At 41.5% G+C, this 21,903-nt stretch overlaps 3 protein-coding genes across 6 annotated transcripts in view; 1 reads left to right on the top strand and 2 right to left on the bottom strand.

Annotated features, from left to right (window-relative positions):
- The window catches only part of MTRR (5-methyltetrahydrofolate-homocysteine methyltransferase reductase), a 32,744-nt gene extending 32,592 nt beyond the window's left edge, over positions 1 to 152 (bottom strand). Inside the window, exon 1 of one of the 2 annotated variants that reach the window (XM_080381758.1) lies at positions 13 to 152. The gene's annotated coding sequence lies outside the window, so the exon portion shown is untranslated. The remainder of the gene's footprint in view (positions 1 to 12) is intronic. The other variant, XM_080381760.1, reaches the window with a different exon arrangement.
- FASTKD3 (FAST kinase domains 3) lies at positions 134 to 9,205 on the top strand. Of its 3 annotated transcripts, none has more exons than XM_080381764.1 (7): positions 134 to 250; positions 777 to 2,234; positions 4,678 to 4,763; positions 5,378 to 5,540; positions 6,695 to 6,764; positions 8,042 to 8,156; positions 8,915 to 9,205. In XM_080381764.1, the coding sequence occupies exons 2-7, from the start codon at positions 806 to 808 to the stop codon at positions 9,023 to 9,025; spliced, it is 1,974 nt and encodes a 657-aa protein (XP_080237890.1). In that variant the 5' UTR covers positions 134 to 250; positions 777 to 805; the 3' UTR covers positions 9,026 to 9,205. The 3 variants fall into 3 exon arrangements, with proteins under 3 accessions (XP_080237890.1, XP_080237888.1, XP_080237889.1); XM_080381762.1 differs by having other exon boundaries at positions 219 to 362; XM_080381763.1 differs by lacking the exon at positions 134 to 250 and having other exon boundaries at positions 379 to 2,234.
- CFAP90 (cilia and flagella associated protein 90) lies at positions 4,930 to 20,221 on the bottom strand. Its single transcript, XM_080381766.1, has 4 exons — positions 19,786 to 20,221; positions 16,080 to 16,196; positions 11,328 to 12,582; positions 4,930 to 5,482 (listed from the first exon to the last, which is right to left on the bottom strand). The coding sequence occupies exons 1-3, from the start codon at positions 19,966 to 19,968 to the stop codon at positions 12,403 to 12,405; spliced, it is 480 nt and encodes a 159-aa protein (XP_080237892.1). The 5' UTR covers positions 19,969 to 20,221; the 3' UTR covers positions 4,930 to 5,482; positions 11,328 to 12,402.
- Between the last annotated feature and the right edge of the window lie 1,682 nt (positions 20,222 to 21,903).

Below are 21,903 nucleotides of genomic sequence, written 5' to 3'. Positions count from 1 at the left end.
AGCCATACGTACGCAGGCGCCAATCTGACTCCCGAGGCAAAGCGCCGGCGGCACCCTGCGCTCCGCAACCGCCCGCGCAGCGCAGCGCCGGTCCGGGGCGGCAGCGAGGAGGCGGCCGGGGCGGGCCGGGCCGGGCGGGGTGAGGCGAGCCGGGTCCCGCAGGGGCAGGCGGCGGGGCGCCCCGAGGCTGCCGCCGGGAGAGCGACGGAAGCTCCCGGCAGCCCCCGCGCTGCCCGTCATGGCGGCGGAGGTGAGGCCGCCCGCGCTCTCGCGGCTCGACTCTCGCCACCGCCGGCTGCCCGCAGCGGCGCAGGAAGGAGGAGGACGGAGGGGGCGCGACGGCCCGGGCCCGGCGGGCAGCAGTAGGCGCCGCGGTGGGAGGGACGCGCCTCGGCCCACGGCAGCGCTTTCGGGGCCGTGCCCGTAGGCGTGGGGCCTGTGAGGCGGAGGGGGTGGGAGAGGCCCCGCCGGAGCCGCCTGGCCCCTCAGGCTCGCCCGTCACCCCCGGCTGCGAGGCCCCCTCGGCCCGCCCCAGCCGCGGGGGCAGCGGGGACGCGTGGCTGTGCGCCTCCTGCTCGGGAGAACGCGTGTGTGTGCGACCCCCGGCTGCGGAGGGGGCTCTGCATTTGCCTTGTGCTGGTGGTCGTGGGCGAGGGATCATCCCCGTCGTGTCCAGCCGCTAAAATGTTGCGGGGTGGTGGTGGTGTTTGCTGCTTTTTAAAGACACCGGTGCTGTTTTCCAAACAATGTATTTATATGTATTTTTCTTCTTCTAGGTATCTTTTGAGAACCCATTTGATCCAATATGGCTTTGATTAGCCGAAAGAGTTTCCAGTTTTATTCATCCAGCACACCAGCAAGCAGGTCCATTTTGATAACCCTAAGCAAAAGGTTGAGCTTTATCAGTGGGCAGCGAAAGCCCCAGAGCTGTAGCTCTGTAGCCATGAGGACACTGTGTTTCAAAGACAAATCTCAGTATATGCTTTGTAGAAAAAACCACGTTCAACTGTGGCTACAGTCTCTCAATGAAACTGTGTGTCTTTGTGGGGACACTGGGAGCTGTACTGAATCTAAGAATGTGTGGATGGATGAACAACTATTTTTCAAGAAGTTGAACAGCCTTTGTACATCGAAAGAGATTTTTGACTTCCTTAGCTCTCTGGAAGTCATGTCTGATACTATGGCATCAGGAGCCCTGCAGAGAATTTCTGAAGTTGAGGTGGATGACAATGGTCTGAAAAACCCTGAAGGAGTGTTAGACAACAAAGTTTTCAGGGCATTATGCTTCCAGTTTGAATTAGAATCCTCAAAACTGTCAAACACGGGGCTGCTGAATGCATTGCAAGCTTTGATAAAACTACGTATAGATCCGCAGAGTACACTGATGGCAAGGTTGCTTTCAGAGGGTGAGGAACGGCTTGGTAAAGGACAGTTGACTGTTAAAAATCTATGTGCTCTTGGAGAGAGTTTGCTGGAGTTGGAGGGCCCAAGTTGTGCGACACTGCAACAAATCATGAACCACATCCAAGAAAAAGACATTGAGAAGTGGAGCCCTAGGGAAATTGTGATGGTTTATAAGATGCTGCAGGTGATTGTTAGGGAAGGGAAACAATACCAAGACTTGCTAAACAGACTGAACAGTGTCACTTTAACCACAGTTTCCCAGCTAAGCCCAGAGTCCACAAGCATAATACTGAATTCACTGGTGGTTCTTCATCAGACTCGGGCAGTTCCCTTAGTCACAGCACTGTGTAAACATTCGGTGAAGCATATTCCATATTTCACAGATGATGAACTGGTAAATGTACTGGAAGCCTTCCTATACTTCGGACACGGTGAACAAATTTTCACAGAGGCACTGGAAACACATGTTCCCAAGTCCATCTTTACCTTGCATCCTCAAACAGTCAGTAAAGTCATGCAGTATTGCTGCCGAAAGATGATCCTTTCTAAGCCCATCTTTGATGCAGTCGCAGAAAGTTTCATTGCTGATGCTGACAGATTTACCACTGACCAGATTGCTGGGTACATTATACCATTTGGGACTCTTAACTATCAGCCTCCAAGTGCTTCTTCCCTGTTTAGGAAGCTTGAAACCATACTGCATACTCACCTTAATCACTTTCAGCCTCACACCTTGGTGAACCTGCTGCACTCATGTGTCCTTATTCAACGTTATCCAGTAAATTTTCTGCCAAAAATATTTAGTCCCTATTTTCTGCAACAGCTTCAAGGTAAGGAGCAGTGTTTCTCTTGTGATGTTCTACATTTTGTTCTGTTATGTGGCGTGTCTTTTGTCAAGTGCCCATTCCTTACCATTTTCATCTGTCACATCAACAGTGACCTGTTGATGGAACACAAGTACAGAGCTCTGCAGGCTACAGGCAGAGCAAAACTGCTCCTCAGGACAGCAGACTAGGGGAAAAAAAAATTGTCACATAACTGTCTGTTATGTGGCGTGTCTTTTGTCAAGTGCCCATTCCTTACCATTTTCATCTGTCACATCAACAGTGACCTGATGAAGGTGACTGGAGAATAGCGATCAGGAGGCCAAAGACTGTTGCCTAATTGTCACAGTTGCAGTTATCTTTCAGTTTAATCATTTAGAGGAGTTTGAAAATAGTCTAAATAACCTTATAAACTTTGGTCAAGGTTAGTACAAGTTCTAGAGAGAAGTGGGTTTAGAGAGGTGTAGCATTGGGATAAAAGATATTTAAATTACAATTATTGATAAGAACATGTTACAATTATATACACAGCATCTCTAAATCTCAGGCAGTACAAAATGTGTTTTTCAAATACTGTTTTGCCTTATGATACAATTAAGGAATCCCTTACAGGCAATGGACTAGTACTTTATTCCTTACTTTCCACTAGCCTGTGACAGGTCCAGCAGTTGGTGGGGCTAAGGTAGAACCATGTATGACCTTGTGCTGTCCTCTTGACTTTTCTGTTCTTTCAGGATAAGGACTGTTTTGTTATATTCTTGCATCCAACTTGGTTGTATTTCTCTTTCATATTGTATTATGATCAGCTTGTGAAAGCTGGAAAGGCTAAATGGATAAAGCTAAAAAAAATAACTTGCAGTGCATAATTGTTGGCTTAATTAAAATAGAAGCAAGATCTGAACCAGTAAAACTTAATAGCATCATAAATGTGAGCAGTTAAGGATAGGCTGGTATGGTTTTTTTTAATTATCTAGGTAAAATTGTAAATTGAATTCTAAGGCACACATATGTTTTAACAAAGCATGAAGACTGGCGCTTCATCGTGGCTTTTAAATTACTTCTAATCTAGAATCTGTTATGGTTATGTGATGCTTCTTTCCACTGGCATCCTGTCTGCCAGCTGCACTCTTCTGGTGGAGGCTTCCTGTGCCCATCTTTGTTCCCTGCCCTGAGCTCCTTTCCCTGCTACCTCTGAGCAAGCACTACAGTCCCATCCTTGGCCTTGTACCGTACTGAGGAAAATGTAACAAAATGTAACAAAATCTACCTCATGTTTTATCCCATCTTAGGAGATCTCAGAGTCTGCTCACCCACTGCTTCTAAGACTGTCTTGTTTACAAGGGCTGCCTCCACCTAATTGTTTTTTTAACCCAGACTAGTAAATTTCTAGAATATCCTCCATGTGATAGCCTATCCTTAGCTCTAACTATTGCATAATCCAGCATTTTATGGACACAAATGTATTATGAACAACACAGTTGTAAGCTACAGATTTTAAATAATTCTGTATTAGCTGGTAAAGGATATCTAGCAGCATTATAGAGATATGTAAGCTATGCCAGAAAGATGAGTGACTTCTCAAGATCTCAGCTAAGATTGCTCTGTTAATAAAACTGTATATAAGATCAAATTTTCAAAGTGATTAGAAACTTAGGTCATTCAATTTTTAGCTGTTCAGCATGAAATACCTTAAGGGCTTGATTTTTAGGAAGCAGACATCACTCATGTCCTAAAAACCAGAATGTCTTTTAAAGTTCTCACAGCACCCAGTTACTGTGGATACGTTCTTTTAAATCAATAAAGGCATCCCAGTAGAGTGGTCAAATTTCAGAACAGGAACTTGAAAAGATGGACCTGCACAATCAGCACTTTACACTACATTCTATAATACTTTGCGTATAACATGAAAGATACTTCAAGTGTACACTTGTAGACAAATCTCCAGAAATTAGTCCGTTTTAATCCACTACTTTTCAGGTTAAAAAAACCCAAAAAACAACACCCCAAACCTGAGCAAAACAATGAGATCCTGGGCTTATAACTTGGGGAGAAGGGGTTGTGGGAATAAGGGTATGGGATATTTTTCCAAGACCTCAACTCAAACATATTCCTTCCTGTAGAACGTCCTGCATCTCTCAGAACTCTTTTTTTTTTTTTTTTTTTTTTTTTTGGGTGCATGTGTGTGTGAAAGAATATGACGGTCTTAACTAAGAACTTGCTACTTGTATGGAGTTTTTTGTTGATATTTCTATAAATAATTTCCTCATTTTAATAACTATGTTATTTCACAACTGATTTTTCTGTTAATTCAACGATGATCAAAAATGATAATGATCAAATTGCTTCCCTGTGTGTTAAACTGAGCAGCTTTTCCTAACATCTGCATGATGGTTTCTGTAAAGATACTTTGTTGAAGGTGCACCTGAAAACCTGAATATTGTTGTTTCAGCTCAGCCACCTGGTTTGGACAGAATTGTTATGTCCCAGCTAACCCAGCTTTTTCTGACTGTTACCCTGGAGTGTCCATTTTATGAGGTATGGTACATATGAAAATAGAACTAATGTTAACAAGAGGTGATAAGGTCATTAGGGCAGTGCAGATAATTAGTTCAGGACAGTCTTGCCCATAAAAACATTGGAATTGGATGGAACAGCTTCCCGCCCCTCCCCCCCCCCCCCCAGTAAAAACATGAAGCATTGCTACTTGTTTGATTGACTTGATATATTTGTATGTTTGATGGAACTGAATAGCTCCAAGATCAAGTGCTTTTTGTGTATTTCCAAGTACTTTTCCAACAGCTGTTCTGGTTTTTATGTTTCATTTGTGGAGTCTTGGAGCACAAAAGAGATCAGGCGCTTTGATGTTGGCCCCTGAATGTAGAGGAATGGGAGCAGTTGTGTATTTCTCATGAACGATATGTTCAAGGCGATAGCATGGAAGCTTGCTGATGTTGTTCTGGTGGTTGTTTTGGGTTTGGTTTGGTTTGGTTTTGCAAGTTACCAGCAGATCAGACCTCAGACTGTAAGTTTCTCAATAAACATGGCTTTGAAATGCACAGAATACATTTTGCTACATTAATGTGAGGTAATTACGAACATGTTATCTCCCTTTTTTCTTTTGTTTGATTTGTTTTTCTGTCATTACGTAGGGTCCCAAACTCCTTCCAAAGTATCAAGTAAAGGCCTTTCCCGTGCCTCACAGTTCTCTGGATGTTCACCTTCTGAGAAGGGTGAAGACTGGATTACTTTATTTGCTGAAAAAAAGAATATATTTTGCATCAGAGGTATCAACATCATATTTCTATACAGTTGGTAAGCAACATTTCTTTAGATTAATAATGAAAAATGTGCTTATGCTGTCAGAACTTTAGGCTCTGTTGTGTTCCAGAAATAAAAAAGTAGTTGATTTTATTCCCTTTGTGGGCCTTCTACATTGTGCAAATAGAGAAAAAGTAAACTGGAATACAAAACTCTGTAGGTCTGCAATGAGGAGATGTCATAGGAACTTTTAAGTAAATGCATTTTGAAAATCAGGAAGAACAGGGAGGGAAAAGAACTGCAGTATTACTTGGAATTTACACAGCCAGTTTGCACTGAAAATAGCTACTAACTTTTATGTTCTGTATTTTTACTATCAGCTCCTCTTTTACTTATCCTACCAACAATTTGTATAATGTAAATCAAAATGAGGCAATACCACTTGCCTGATCTCTGCTTTGGTGGTGAGTAGAGAAAGGGAGAGCTGGAAGGCTGTCAGCCCTCTCTCTGCCCTGCTCAGCTGGCCTCTCTCCCTTTAGCAAGAACTACTGATTATGTGTGGTCACTGCGGGTTTGTGGACTGAAAGAGTGAGTAAAACAGTGTTTCATGTGCCAGCAAAGGAAACTGGGAAGGTAATGATGGAGAAAGATGTGTGTCCAGTAGGAGTGCATGATCAACAAGGTGTTGAGGGAAGGGTCTCTTGGACTCCATGGACATTGGAGAGATTTAAAAAAAAATAGGAACTGAGAGTGATGATTCCAGAATTATTCTGCATTTTAGCTTCCACATGGGGTTGAAGTTGGCAGGGTTTAGGTCCAAATCTCTATATGAAAATCGGCATAATCTGTGAGAAAAAATAAGGGTGTAGCAGGGGTGGCATTGAGAGAGAGAGATATTCCCTCCTTAAACCCTCAAAGTTCAGAGGTCTTGCCAGCCCAGCAAAGTGCCATTTAACTATGTTATGGGTTTTAGTGGACTTGGAATACTGTTTTGCTGTTAGCTGTTATGAAAGGCTGAAGTGTTATTTATCATCACTCATTTATTAAATAGCCTATACACGTTTACAAGCCTCTGTGATTCAGAAAAAAGTATTGTGATAGTATTTTACTTATTTTGTAAAACAATGAACTGTAACAGGATGAGAATTACAGTAAACTTTTTAATATGAATTGAGTTTTAATGTCAGTTCTCTTTTCATTTATATTAGATATTGAGATTAAATTAGATGAAGAAGGTTTTGTATTGCCTGCTGCCCAATGTGAAGAGGTACACAGACGGTAAGTGATGAAAAGAAACCACTGGTAAAATGTTGGTTAGCATTGATAAAGAACGTCCAGGGTGAAACTGATGACACTTAAGCTAATTGGCATTTTGCCATTGACCTCAAAAAAGTTCAGGTTTCACATTGAAACCACTGGCAAAAGGAAAAAGTTGGCAAAATTTAAGATCTCTACTTTTTCATCGTTGTTTTGCCCCCTGACTATGCAGTGTCAGACAATTAGTCTCTCTATCCAGTGACAGTCAGGATCAAAGTGATCCTGATTTGGCTTATAGTAATGTATTTTGATCTTCTGTAATTCATTTTCAAACTAAAACCAAATTAATTCTAATTGAGCATGTCTGCATAGATTTAAGACAGTTTAAGCTGGTTTGAGTTCACAGATTTACTTCTGTAAGGAATCCTGTGTAATGAGGATATTTGCTACAGATGCTGGTTTTTATTGAAAAAGGCATAGGTGTTTAAAAAATGTGTTAACAATTACTTCGAGAAACCTTGGATACAAAGTTAAGCAACCTGCCTGCACAGTATTTGCAATGGCCCTTCTGTGGATAAAGCAAAAGTCTTTGAAAAGGTTACATTTTCTCCAGTTTAACCTTCACAAGACTAATACAGGTTCTTTAAAAAATCCCTCGCTTAAATGTTTAAGAATGGGCTTTGATTTTTTTTTAATTGTAGCTGTTGTGTAAATAAGGTCACAATATATTTAACATACTGAAAATATAAGCAGGTTTTTTTACAGTGGATGTACAAATTTTGGTTTAAGTTGATGTGATATTTATCACCAAGGAGAAAAAAATACAGTTCTAATCCATGATGCTGCCATCCATAGGTACAGGTTTAACTTAAACTTACCTTTAACTGGAACTCTGACAGGATTAACAGGTACACTAATAAGTTTAATTTAGCTGCTGAAATGTTTTCAAGCTGAGACATGTATTTGTATGTTTTTTACTAGAAGAATTCAAAATAGCTTACCAATAGTAGCATTAAAAATGTCAAGCTCTCATTAACTTGTATAGTAATTTTTGTTCAGAGCATATAAATAAGCTTTACAGATCAATTTCACTAAGCTTCGGGCTTTTCCCCTCTCACCCTTTAAACTGAGTGATTTAAATTGACCTGAACTAGGTAACTTCCATCATCTAATTCTGAGAGGTATTGGGGACTAAGATGGGAGGTATTGTCTCATGTTTCTTAAGAACTGCAGTAGCTGTGGGGTTTAAAATAACTGATTTATTTTTTTTTTTATACTACACTTGTGCTTGATTTTAGAATTGCCCTCTGTGTTGATGGTCAAAATAGATTTTGCGTTAATAGCCACAATCTATTGGGAAAAGAAGCTATTAAACAGAGACATCTTCAGTTACTTGGTTATGAAGTTGTACAGGTAAAGTCCAGAGGTTTGCTTTTGCTCTGGCTAACAAAACAAGTGAAAAATGAATATTTTATGCTTAAAACTATAGTTGCAATTACTTCCCAAAGCAGATGTACTCTTGTCCTTTCTGTGTTATGTTCTCTCTGTCTAGCTTTTGCCTTTCTGAGGGTGTTACAGAAATCCCTTTTTCTTCCTCGGATACGTATTCTGCCTGTGTTTTCCACCAAATAGTGGCTGCTTGAAAGAGTACTTCTCTGCAGTGATTAAGGTCCAAATCTTGACTTAAAGGAAAATGTCTAAGAGTTCAGTAGAATTGGGATTTTTAATTAAATACTTTTTCAAAAAGGTCTGAATTCGAAGTTTTTTTAAAAAGAGTAGTTAAAAAACCAGAACTGCTTTATATTATAAATAACATTTTCACACCAGAGTATATCCTTTATTTTACCTGTTGAATTAATAGGGCTATTTTTAAACATACTTTGGACCAAACCAGTTACTTTTAGATTTTTGACATTTTCATATATAATCACTTACCACATAAGCCTAATTCCATTATGTTTAACCTAGTTTAACCTATAATGGATATGACTCTTTGTTTTACAGTAATCTCTATTCAGATGATTTACAGATCAATTATATGCTTAGAATTAAATGTTTAATTTCAAAATGGACAAATCTTTGATGTGTAGTTTTACTTCTGCTTAATGAACATCAACCTTACCCAGTTGTTTATTAACATGTAAGTTCAGCAATCTTTGTTTTGTTTCCAGATTCCATTTTTTGAGATAGAGAGTCTACAGAATTCCAAGAAAATGGCAGAATACCTACACAAAAAAATCTTTCCTCATAACATGGACTCAGCTGCTGACACTGAAGAATAATATTAAATGACAGGTTGGCCTCCTGTACTATAAAATGCGAATACTGTGCTTGGAAAAACAATTCAATTCTGTTTTCTAAATAACACCACCTAAGATCATTTGACCTTCCGAATGTGAGACCTTCCAATATTTGGAACAATTGACATGTAAAGAGTAATAAAGAGCAACATATTTTCTTAAGTTTTGTGTTGGTATTTACTATAAGTTAACAGATGTAAGTGCCAGACAGTCAATGCTGCATTTCCTTTGTATTTTCACTGGTTCTAACTCACAACTGCAAATGGACAGGTGTGACTATTCAAGGATACTGGCTGGTCTGAATGTACAGAATGTGCCATGCTACCTACCAATCAGGGCTTTTCTTGACAGTATAAGAAGAAATTGTCCAATTTACTTGTAGCTGTTCATGTAGCAAACTAAACTTTACAGTAGTTGCACAAGCAGTATTGGCTTATTGCTCATACTTAACAGTGCTATTCAATAAACAGCAATGCCTTACAGAAAATGAGAGATTTTTTATTAAAAAGATTTGCTTTACTTTGTAGAAGAACAGCTGCCACAGGGTAGTGGACTTGCACAGCTATCTGTGTGGGAGCCACCTGATGTTTGGGTATGTGCTATATGTAATTTTGTGTTTGGAGGCAGTTTTAGGTAAAGTGTCTAAATGTATGCACTCTAGAGCTCCTTCAGTTTACTGCCTGTTGTTGAAGCCTAAACTGAAACTCATTATGCTCTAAAGTGCATAGGACATAGTTCTTCTGACATCTTTTTTTATGTATGGGTATAAATTCTGGCAGAAGGGTAGAACTGAGAACTGATACCAGTAACCACTTCAGCTAGAACAGGTGACCCTAACTTGGGTCAGCGTGTTGCTTTACAAATGGACAAAAGGAAAATAACATAGCCTTAATTCCAATCACATAATGTATACTTGATGAATGGGCATGTAACACACATTTTCAGGTTAGCTTGTGCTTCCTGTCCTGTGTGGAATTATTATTTATGAGTAGAAAAGCAGAATTCCCAGCATCACCTAGTTTGATTTTAACTGTTATGATTTGATTAAAAAAAAAGGTGAAACTTTACATCCTTGAAGTCGGTATATTTCACCAGTGGATACAAAGCATGGCTATTTTTTCTCCTCCAAGGCTACTGTTAATAATTTGTAAGTTGCAGATGTCTATTAATTGTCCCAGCAATCCCTGGAGATTTTTGGATACAAAATCCAGATCCAAGATATTATTTACATTGTACCATACCATGCATTCTGTTAGTGTTAATTTGTTGCATGTGTGAAAACCCTTACTCACAGTAATATGACACTGTACTCACTGACAGGTGAGGGAGCACCAAGAGGTAATGAGGTACTTTCCAACAGTGTAACAGGAAGCTTACAACACATAGGTAACCTAACAGTTGTCATCCTGGCAAAAGAGACGTTGAAGGACGACTGAAATGTCTTTGCAGACATATATAAGGAACTTCTCCCTGATAGAAGAAATCCTCAAGGTATTCTTTTGAAAGTGAGCACTGAAGGAAAAAGTCAACCACTCAGACCTGAATGAGAAACAAGTAGGAGGACCAACCTGTGAAAAGCCTTCAAAGCGAGGAGGGATGAGAAAGGACTGAAAGAGAAGGGGAGCGACATAAGCAAAGAAATGAGATAGGAAAACTTATACTGGTGTTTTGATGATTTATGACTCTCCATGGTGCAAGTGAGCTGGTGATGCCTATTTCTCACACAGGCCAGAAGGTGGTGGTGTTCTCAAACAAATCTGATTTCCAGTAGTTTTTCAAACGCTAAGTGTAGTAAGACTAGAAAGAAGTAATTTGTACTGACTGTCCCAAACTAAAAATAACCTGCCTAGAATATGGCCATATTCTACCTCATTCTTCGCTGGTATACATTTAATACTGGTTTTTTAAAAAGCATTCTGGTATTGTTAGAAAACATTATCTCCTTCGCGCTTTGTTCTTCCTGTGATTACTTAAATGCTTAATTCCTTAATGCTGTTGGATTTGTTTAACAAAGTATTTATTATTGAAATGGAATGTAGCAGTTACTGCCTTCTTGTCCCTAGCTCATTCAATACAGAGGAACTGGCAGGTCATGAATAATGAAAGTAGCAAACACCTCTCAGAATTGTGCTCTGCTTCTCACATCAGGCCAAACAAGTGCTATTGATTGCACTTGTGCTATTCCTTATCCAGGCCCCAGATTAAAAAGTTCTTTGGTTTTATTATTTTTTATGAGGAGACTCACTGTGCTCACAAGTGATACAGGTTCTCTATTTGTAAGTACCTGACAGAACTCCAGTGTCAGACAATGCTGTGGACTTCCAGTCCTTGCTCTGGTATGATCAGTCTGGCTGCTGTTCCTTTTTGAACAATACTGCCTGTGATTTAAACAACAAGATCAATGGCTCTTGAGAACCAAACTGGTGCATACCCTGCAGGAGGTATTCCTTCTCCTGCAATGACCTTAAAAATTTAGTACTGGATTCAGTGAGAATACAAGGCACTAAATGTTTAAGCAGGTTTAGACAATTACTCTAAACAGGCTTTTTAAATGACTACTGCTCAAATCCTTTTTTTCCCCATCCTTTCTACCAAACTATTTAGTGCTTGTTCTGCTAGTATTACTTTTTTGTTGTTGTTTACTTTTTTCAGCATTGGATAGAGAACTAAAGATTCCTGTGACACTCTTGAACAGATTAATCCCTCAGACACCATTTGTATAGTGAAAGTTAGATAAATGGATGTCTGCAATCAGCTAAGCCCAGATTTTGTCTATTTAAATGCTAAGTCCTCAGAAGTTCCCTTTAACTTGACTTCCACTTGAAGTCTACTGAAACTGCTAAAGCTCTTCTGGAAGTCAGATAATTTCTTTTCTTCCCATTTATGGGTAAGCCCATCCATTTTGGAAAATCTAGGTTGAAACCCTGTTGCAGCCATTGTGCAGATAAAATGACACCTTGCAATTCTGTAGTAACGCTGTAAGGATTAAGAAGTCAATGACCACTGATACCTTGAGGAGCAGACTTGCTTAAATGTTAAGTCTGTGAATAATTATGTACAAGCTCTGCCTGAAGTTGCACAGAGACAGCTGTTGACCCAACAGGTTTCACTTCCAATGTTGCTGCATAAAATGTTCAGCTCCTGCTGATGCTGCTCTTTGTAAGATTTTTACAAGACTGTACGGAGAAGACATGCATTTGAATCAGCATGAGGAAAAGTACAGCTGCTATTTCATCCTATTTTTAATCCAAATCATTCTCATTAACTAAAATGTAAAGGAAAAAGCACCACATTGCTTTTTGATGCAAAGTGGCTTTTTTTCCACATAAATGTTTCTGGCAATGACAGATACAAGAGATTTAGCATGGATCCAGGCTTGGAGAAGGTTTCTCCAATAAGCAGGTGATGCCATTTTTCCTGTAGAATTCTGCCTGCACATGATTAATCCTTGTGTGATCTCTGATTGGCTGCTCTATGGGCTTATTTATGCGTCTCCCATGCTCTGAAGATGACAAAACAGCAACAGGTCTTGCCATTTCCTGTGAAAATATAAAAGTCTCCTTGTAAAAAAATCAGAGTGAATACTTGGCAGTTTTCTATTGCTAAATATGCTGTGGCCAGGGGCAAAATAACAAGACAACTGTATAGCCTCTGCTATACGGATGTATATTTATTTAGCAGTGATCTACACTCTCACTGTTCCATCCCTGACCTAGCTTTTTATGTATATTAATAAATCATGAATGTATAACTAGATGACAGGGAGATAATGTATGGTGGTGTGCCATGAGTTACTGTGGACTGATAATTTTTTACACACACATACACACGAACACAATTACTATATATATAATTATGGGCAAACTAAATGCTGTTACGGCAAAGTGACACAGATTTTATTTTCATTCTTATTTTTCTTGTGCACTGACTGGCATGATTCATTTGAAAAATAGGATAGATCTGATTTGTTTCCCCTGTTACAGGAACACCTACCCTGCTTGCACCGTTCAGTGAAAGCACCACATAGAAAAAATCAAAGCCTAAAGGAAACCCTGAGCAACCACTAGTCCATGCAAGGTTTCCCTGAAGTACATAAAGCATATACTACTGTATTTTTTTGTACAGTGAAAGGTTTTACTAAAAATGCTTGTCGCTGTAAGATTACAGAAATGACTGCTCTGCAATGATAGGAAATGGTCTTTGTGAAAAGTAACCCAACCAAGAAAAGACTATTTTAAGCTTGTTCTTGGTAAACTGCACTTTAAGTGACTGTGCAATCAATCTGCAATCTGCAGTTCCTTCCTGTGCTACAGCAATGTGCAGCTCTGCACTCAGAAGGGACAGACACAGACAGGATATTTTTTTCTTTCCCTAGCCAAAAGTCTGAGATGTATTAGGCCATGGACACAACACTACAATTCAAGTACCAACAAATGATTCTTTGCTACAACAGACACAAGTCTGAGCCATATCACCATTTATGACAGCACCCATGAAGCTCATGAGCCCCTGCATTTCCTGCAAGGATGCAGGTGGGAGCACAGATCGAGGGTTCTCATAGCAGGGCAGTCAGCTGAGAGACATTCCAGACTCATGGGCAGAACTAGACCTGACATTCTTGGGAAGATGCTGTAAACCCTTTACAAACAAATAAACAAAACCCAACAGAAATATCCATACCAAAACACCCATTCGTCCCCCAAGATTCTCCCCAACCCTTCCTGCCTACCTTGCTCCACTCCATTAAAAGCTATTCAGTACATCAACTTTTAACCCCATGAGAACAAAAAACAAGTCAAGAGGAGTGGCAGGCAAAAAATAAGACCATTCCCTCCCCTACCCCAGTTGTGGTTAAATGTTGAAAAAGGAGAAATGACAGTCTTTTTACCATCAAGAAAGACTGCTAGCAATACAGGGTTTACAATGATAATGATGGGCAGCAGTATGAAATTCCAATAGTTTATGTTCCCTTTAAATAATTAAGATTCAGTTTTCAGCATCCTTGGTAGCACAGCGCTGACTGTGCACAGTGGCATTTCATCTTTATGGGTTCAGCATTCAGCAGATTTCAGATTTTCCAACAGTTGGCTAGGAAGCATCCCACTACACGCCTTCGCAGCGTGTAATTCTAGCACTATTAACACTTGAAATCAGCAATGGCAGCCTTGTGCAAACACTCCGCTGCCATTGCTGTGCGATGTGTAGCTAAACCAGTACCTGTGACTGTAGCCTTGGATTCCCTGGGTACACCCAGGCTCTCTGCAGGAAATGAATGGCTTACTTGTAGTGGTTTTTTTTTTTCCACTTCAAGGAAAGCAGTGTACTGTGGTGAATTCAGCCTGTCTGCTTTCATTGTTGTACTAGAAAGATGTCAATTGTGGCCTTTTTATTTATTATGTTTTATAACATAGTTATTATTATGTAAAGTCTGTGAGGGCCACTGAGGTAATTAAAGAGCATGAGTTGAGTATGTAACCTGCACTTAGTTACGGGTAAGTCCGGTGTTGGGTGTCATCACGTGCAGGAGGATCGCGTTATAACATTTAACAGCTGTGGGATTCATGTGTCTCCATGCTAATTAAAGCACTGGATTAAGGGACATCTGTTCAGGCAGAGTCCCTTGCATGCACTGCCCAGCAGAGCTGCTATGAATTCTGGCCCATACATGTTTGTTTTAGGAAGCAAACTGGCAGGAAAGTGAGTTTTTGTTAACACAAGAGCTCGGTAAAAAAACTTAACTCTGCATTGATAAACCGTTTCTACACAAATTTCCCAGCTAGAGGTTGGACTTGGTATTTGGGGAGGGGAGTTGGCTTTGTTTTGGACTCATTTTTAATTGGAGTAGTCATTTACATAGCTTTTAGCCTCATGGAGATCTGCAGCTGAGTTAGTAGACTTGAGCAGGTGATTGGTAATGGGCACTCCTGGGAGTCCTTTGGGAGCACCTAATACTGCCTACACTCTGACGGAGCTGAATGGCTATGCACTTGCACTGAAATGTCTGGTGTACAGAGCTGCTAGTGAGACTCATTACACGCAGTGGCCTTTGTTTTATTACACCATGATTACAATAATTTTAACTTTTGTCTGTCTCTTCCTTCTTCCATCTTTATCATATAGAATCAACAGTACAGGCAGCCATTCCTAGCCTACCTATCTCTTTACATCCCATGAACCAATTGGGATTATGGGGCCATTAACACACAGGCTTCATTTGTTTTTTGTAGGCTCTGTGTGTGTGTGTACAAATATAAGTATATACATACACACTTGTGTATGTATGTGTATTATTCAGATGCTGTGTGCAAAAATACATACGTATATATATGTACATATATTACAGTATTTCTGTTTTCAAGGCAGCTTTTCGAAAACATGGTTGTATCCTCCCTTAGCTATCAGGCTGCACACCAAACCCACATTCTGCTGGCCTTGAATGCTCTGCCCAGTGTTTTCCAGGCATGTCCATGGTCTTCTGATTGACCCCTCCTTTGCACTAGCTCCCTATGAACTTCCTTCCTGTAGGGCAACCTGGTGTAAGTCTGCGTAACAAACTAACCAGCTTCAGTGATTTGGGCTCTCTCAGCAGTGCTGGCACAGGGAGGGTGGATGCCAGAGGACAATGTTTTGAGTTGCAGCCCCTGAATCCAAACCTCTCAGGGAGATTTTTCAAGTATCAGAGAAATACTGCAGGACTACTCGAACTGCAACTCTGGAGGGACACAGACAATTCAGAAGTCACTCTCAGTGACCCTGAAGCTTTGTAACAGAGGGTTTGCCTTGCTGTGTGTCTCTTTCCCCATGATTTAACTTGCATATAGCTTGTCACCCGGAAATCTACAGGATGCCAAAGAGCAGGAGCTAATTTAGGTGTCTTCACTGGCTAATGCATTCACCTAAACCTCGAAGCTGAAGACAATGTCCTCCTTCTGATTCCTTTGCTACCATATAGGCTGCATATAGGGTAAAACAATGCCTATAGCTTCCAGCCATGTCAAAAATTACAAAGATAATTACGAATTTATCAAAGGGTTACCTCCTCATTAATGTTAAGACCATGACTCTTTGCATGTTGTCTGTCGCATCGGTGAAGATTTTTGTTGTAGCCCTCTGGTCTTTTAAAAATGGCATCATATGTGGAAACATCTCCTGTCTTGAGAAAAGGGGGGGAAATGGTTAATTCACAGTATTGCTTAACTTCACAGGTTACAGAATATCTGTAGTCAAATCAATACTTAAACAGTGCACATACAGCATTAGATGATGACAATTGTAATAATACTGAGCTACCATTGGCAAGTTTGGGTCACTGCTTTGGAACAGTCAGCAATAAAAATTACCTAATGACAGGTGGTATCTTTTTTTAAGTCTGTTCAGCTCTGAAATTTCCCTTGTAGCCATTTACCTCATTTTTTCCCTGTAATCTGTTGTAACTTTAGGAAATTTAACTGCTTTATTTGTTTTAACTTTCTGAACTTCATATTCTCCTTCTTTCATCTTTTTGTCAAATGATCTGGCACTGTAATGTAAAAGGAATGCAGGCATTTTCAAGATTCATTTGTTATGAAAAAGACAAAGGTATCCTGCAGTGGAATCACTAATTGATTTTTGATTAAAGCAGAACTGAGAAGAGTTCAGAAACAGGTAATCCTGTGATCCAGTAGTATGCATGTATCTGTCACATATGAAAATACAGCACACCCCAAGTCATAATTTTATAGTATTTATGATACCTGTTGACATAATTGCATCCAAATAAGCAACATTAAAGATAAGCAACATTAAGGATCTGATCTGCTAACAAATGCATTTTTTAAATCCAATCAAGAAGTTCTCATCAATGGAGTCAAAGGAATTTCAAAACCAAAAAGTTTTTAAAGAAACAAAAGCAAAATACCCTGTTGAAGTAGGCTGTCTGTTGTTAGTTAATGAACTTTATTAAAAGGTCTATATTCTGGTAAATATGTCAATCAATCACTGGTTTTGTGCAGGGCTGACTACAAATTTGAAAAATTGTGCATTTTGTTGGGCTTTTTTTTACCTCTAATTTTACAGTGTGCCAAATTTAGCCTTTGAAAAACTCCTGTATCTTGAGTCTTACAATTTACAATGCTATCCTCCAAAAATAGTCAAGTCAGGGCAGGTCATGAAGGCTATAATGGTTCCATTGAAAGGAAACCATAGTTAAGAGTGCTAGTGAGGCACTGCTGTAATCACAGGCTTCATTTGGAAGGGTATCTCCATTGCTTGGTTCTGCCAAGAGGAGAGAGGTGGTTTGATATTTAACCTATCCATCCCATCATTTCTCAGAAAACATCAAGCCCCAGAGAATTATTTCAGGCATGTTCAAGAGCATCCTGCATCTAATTTGTCACTATTATTACTATTATTATTATTATTATTACTACTACTACTGCTACTATTACTATTGTTCTGTGTTTTCTTGCTTCTCCTTTCCTCCTCACACTACCAGTTTCATTCAGAATTTTAGAGGGCATCTGATTTGTGCTAACCACTGGGAATGTTATTTGCTCCTTCGTTTTTAATCACATGGTATTATTTGTCCATGATTCGTTACCTGTGTAACAGCGGATAAGTCACCCTTTCTGAAACTCACAGATAGGTAGCCAGCCTGTTATGTTAAACACTAGCCCTGTCCTGGATGGTCTGTTTAAGATCTTCTGCCAGATGCGTAGAGGAAACGCTTCTGTGCTCAATACACTTATAAACTTTTGCTGTTGTTTCTCTTTGTTGTCAAATGCTGACTTAGCTGGCCTGGGTGGTGGTGGTGGTGGTGAGCTGTTTCTTAAACCCTTCAGAGCCAGGGGCTCACACAGAGCAGATAATAAATTTGCACTCAGAGTGGGCATCCTCTGTGTACTGCAACTGAAGCTAAGCACTCTACTAAAGCCAAGCACTTTGCAAACATTCATTAACATTCCAGACACACATAAAATAGGTAATAGCTTTCTCCATGCCACAGAAGAAGAAATACTGCACAAACTATCTACAGTAACTGATGTAAAGCAATCAAGGGAGGAACTGTAGGCTAAGGGATTAAAAGGTAGGAATTTCTGGCTTCTGGCCATTTGCTGAGCGCATCCTCATTTTATTTCTCTCTGCTTCAGTCTCTGACACAGAGTTGGTTTTAAGTATTTAAGCTGCAAAAAGGAACGAAATTCCTTTTCCTGTATAAATAAAAAAATTCAAATTATCTAATTCCTTAATTGGACAGAAGAATGGGTTGAATCTGCTTCCTCCCCTGTGGCCATGGCCTGTGCTGCGAAGAAACCTATTAAACAGCTGTTACCGCTTTTTGTTTCCATGCCACTGGAGCAGCATTTTCCACAAACCAGGTCACTGGGAATGTGAAAACAGACTTTATATTGTAAGCAAAAACTCTACCATATGTTTGCTAATTACATGCAAATTGGATAGACTGAGAGCTCCACCAGTCACAAGTGCACCATGCCAGCCCTCTGACCTGCCCTAGCCTTACTCTTGTGCTCTCCCTACCATGTTTTGTTAAGTAGGGCGCTGACTGTGCCCGCTTGCCTTTGGCTCAGAGCACCTTCCCAAGGTAATGCTGAAATCAACACGCAAGGGTCTGACATTACACGTCTACCTGTCTTTCAGCAGGGTCACCCCGTCAATGCAGGAAATTTGCTGTTCCTTTAATACCCAGTGCTGTACTATGGTCTGTAACCTGCCCACATTCCAGGACTATAGACCTGCAAACTCTCACAAGCCACCAGTCCTCTTGCTGCCCAGTGCTCTGTGTAATCAGCAGCCTATCACTTGGGTGGGGAGGACATTCGTGGGGTGTATTTATTGTTATAAATAAATACACATTGCCTAATATTGATGCATTGCATTGATATAACAAACATTTCAGAATTTTTTCATGCTATTTTTTTGGAGGAAAAATTAGTTAAGTTCAATGTCTCATATGACACTTTTCAGAGAGAAAAAGGTTTGCACCCAGGAAGTGTAGCCCAGCTGAGGCTGAAGGTGTAAGATTGTCTTCATTTCTGGTTTTAAATATGAGGACAGAGAGAATGAGGAAAAAGGGTGATATAATGCAGCAGAGATTGAGGAGTAAGGCACCTTACTAGTCTGCTTGCGTTACCACATGTTAGTGCAACACCTTCAGAAGCATTCAGTTATCAAGGCATATATTGCTGTTATTGTTTTGAGTAGCTCTATTTTCTTTATTAAAGCTGAGCATACAGAAAAGTTGTGCAGTGCACACTGAAAACCTTTTGAAAACAAAGCACTTTCTTTTTAAAGGGTTCCCAAGAGTGTGCATTAACAGAAAAAACAAAGGTGCTGCATCCAGCCCTAGTGGCAGATGATGCCCTTCCTAGTGTTCTCCCTAAAGATGTCTCCCATTTTGGTTGGTCTTTAATCCCTGGCAAACCACGTCTCCCTTGCCATCCAGTGGAAGGCATTACCCTCATTTTACATCCAGAAGTAGCAAACACTCATTACACTTCACAAAGGCCTCTCCAGATGAAACCTGCTGTTCAGACACGAGATAGCCTTACTCGCCACTAACGTATGGTGTTTCTGCTGCTCTTTGAGATATTAGTGGGATTTTCTTAGGCATCTGCCAGACCAGGTCCCTCACGACGCCCTTGCACAGGGACCACGCACCGCTGCACAGAAACCCAGGGGAAGGCTCGGCCCTGCGGCCCTGCCAGGCCCCGGTTCGCCCCGGCTCGCCGCCTTCCCGCCCTCACCTTGGCCGGCCGGTGGAAGTAACTGAGCTCCGGAGGCCCTTCCCGCCTGGCCGGGACGTGGCTGAAGGCGGAGAGGGCAGAGAAGGGAGGCTGCCGCCTCCCTCCTGCCGCGCTACCGGGTGCCTCCTCCGGCCGTCCCGGCCCTCCCGTCACCGGGTCCGCAGCTGGGCCGGGGACCGCCATGCTGCCGCCGTTACCCGGCAACACTGCCGCCGCCCGCGGGTGGCCTGCGGCGGGGGGAGGGCCCGGGCGGCGGGGGTATGGGCCCGGCAGGGTGTCCCGTAGCGCCGCCAAACGAGCTGCCGGCGCGGGGGGCAGCGGGCCAAGCCCCTCCCGGGCGCGACCCCGAGCCTGAGGCAGCCCGACGTGAACCGGCCCCGCGGCGCGGCTGGGCTCTGGTGGTTGCGGCCCCGGCGGCGCCCAGGGCGCTCCCGCAGGGCGGTGTTGAACTTGCCGGTGTGAGTTCCCGGGTACCCCGCAGTAAGGTTCCGGGCCCAGCCTGGAGCCGCGGCCACCCTGCCGCCTCAGCGGGCAGCAAGCCCTGCGGCCCGGCCCGGGGCTCCGGCAGCGTCCCCCGGCCAGCGCCCCCATCACGTACAGATCCTGGGGAGGAAGGCTGGAGCACAGCCCGGCCGAAAAGGAGCTGACTGACTGCCGTGGCAGTTCGCAGCAATCCAGAAATCCCCTTTTAAGTGGAGAAGTTGAATAAAACCACACCGAAGCGTGCAGTTTTTGTCAGAACAAGGATCCCCAGTGCTAAGGAACTTGGGGTCTCAGGCCAGCACCTCCTCACCCACTTGGGCACAGGTTTTAATGGAATTTTTAGTAATTTCTGGCAATGCAGTTGGAAATGCCTCTCGCACACAAACACCTGTGTAGGGGACACTGAAAGTAAGCATCTCCTGGGTCCAAATCTCCAACAACAGACTCTAAAACTGCTCTGCCCTAGTAGCGCCTGGCTCCTAGTTTCAATGGTTATTCTGCTTTTACATATACACATAATTATGCCCATGCTGCTTCTTACTGTGCTGCCTGGGGGATCTGTGACTGGCTTGGTTTGGTTTAACCTGTCTTTTCTGTAACCACAGCTGCAGAACCAATGTGCCGTAGGTACAGCATTGCTATTATCATTGCTACTGGTATCTTTTGACAGGCACTTTCACAACAGCACTTTTAGGCATCTTGAATTTTACTGAACATCCAAGATTTATTTAAAAATGCTAACATTCAGAGTACCAGAAATCTTCACAACCAATTGTTCTGGGCATCTTGGGCCCAAGCAATAAATCAGGCCTACTGATTTAAAAGTCCCATTCCTACTGTACAGCTACTGCTCTCCCACCAGTAATGCACCAAATAACATAGAGCCTCTTGCTTCTTTGCAAGTGCAGTGTGAAGGCATTTGTACTCTGCAGGCTTGGGTGTGTGGTTTTTTTAATCATTCATGACAATTTCCATCTGCCTATCTAATAACATTCCTCTACCTATTAGGATCCTCTTCTTTCTGTAGCATAGGCCAAATTAGTGCAGCATAAGCGAGCAGTGGAATTGAAAATCCAACAGCCGCCTTACATCAGCTTCCTATGCAGAGACACATTTGCTACTGTGCAAGCGCTTTTTTGTAGTTTAGTGCAAGCACCAAGAGATAGCAAGCCCATTTATAAAAAGTAGCTTAGCTGAAGCTGCAGCTATAAATAGATCTGTGAGAGACCGTTTGCCAGAAATACAAACTAAGCTAGACAAGAGCTCTGAAGTCAGATTCGAAAGATTTCTCTCCAGTTTTCTTTCTACTGCTCCCATGTAGCTCATTTTGATTAACATTTAAGATGGAATTAATTATGATGAATTACACTATCTGGATGCAATTTAGATTGTTAAAAATATTGCTGGATGCTTGTTACAGATTTGCCACACCCCCATCTCCCCATTGGAAATACTTAAAATTGATGCTTTTCAGTTCATTTTTCCTGCCCAATGAAAAGTATAAATCTCTTTAGAATTATTTGACTCTTACAAAGGCCTTTTTCTTCCTGGTCACCTTTTGCAGACTCCCCAGAAGCAGGATAGGAATGCCCGGATACTTCTGTTCCAGTTATAACCAGATTTAGATCATATACA

This window comes from Falco punctatus, assembly GCF_963210335.1.
Source record: "Falco punctatus genome assembly, chromosome: 3".
Taxonomy (NCBI): domain Eukaryota; kingdom Metazoa; phylum Chordata; class Aves; order Falconiformes; family Falconidae; genus Falco; species Falco punctatus.
Note: the sequence above shows the minus strand (reverse complement) of the source record. Positions and strands in the feature narration are given on the sequence as shown.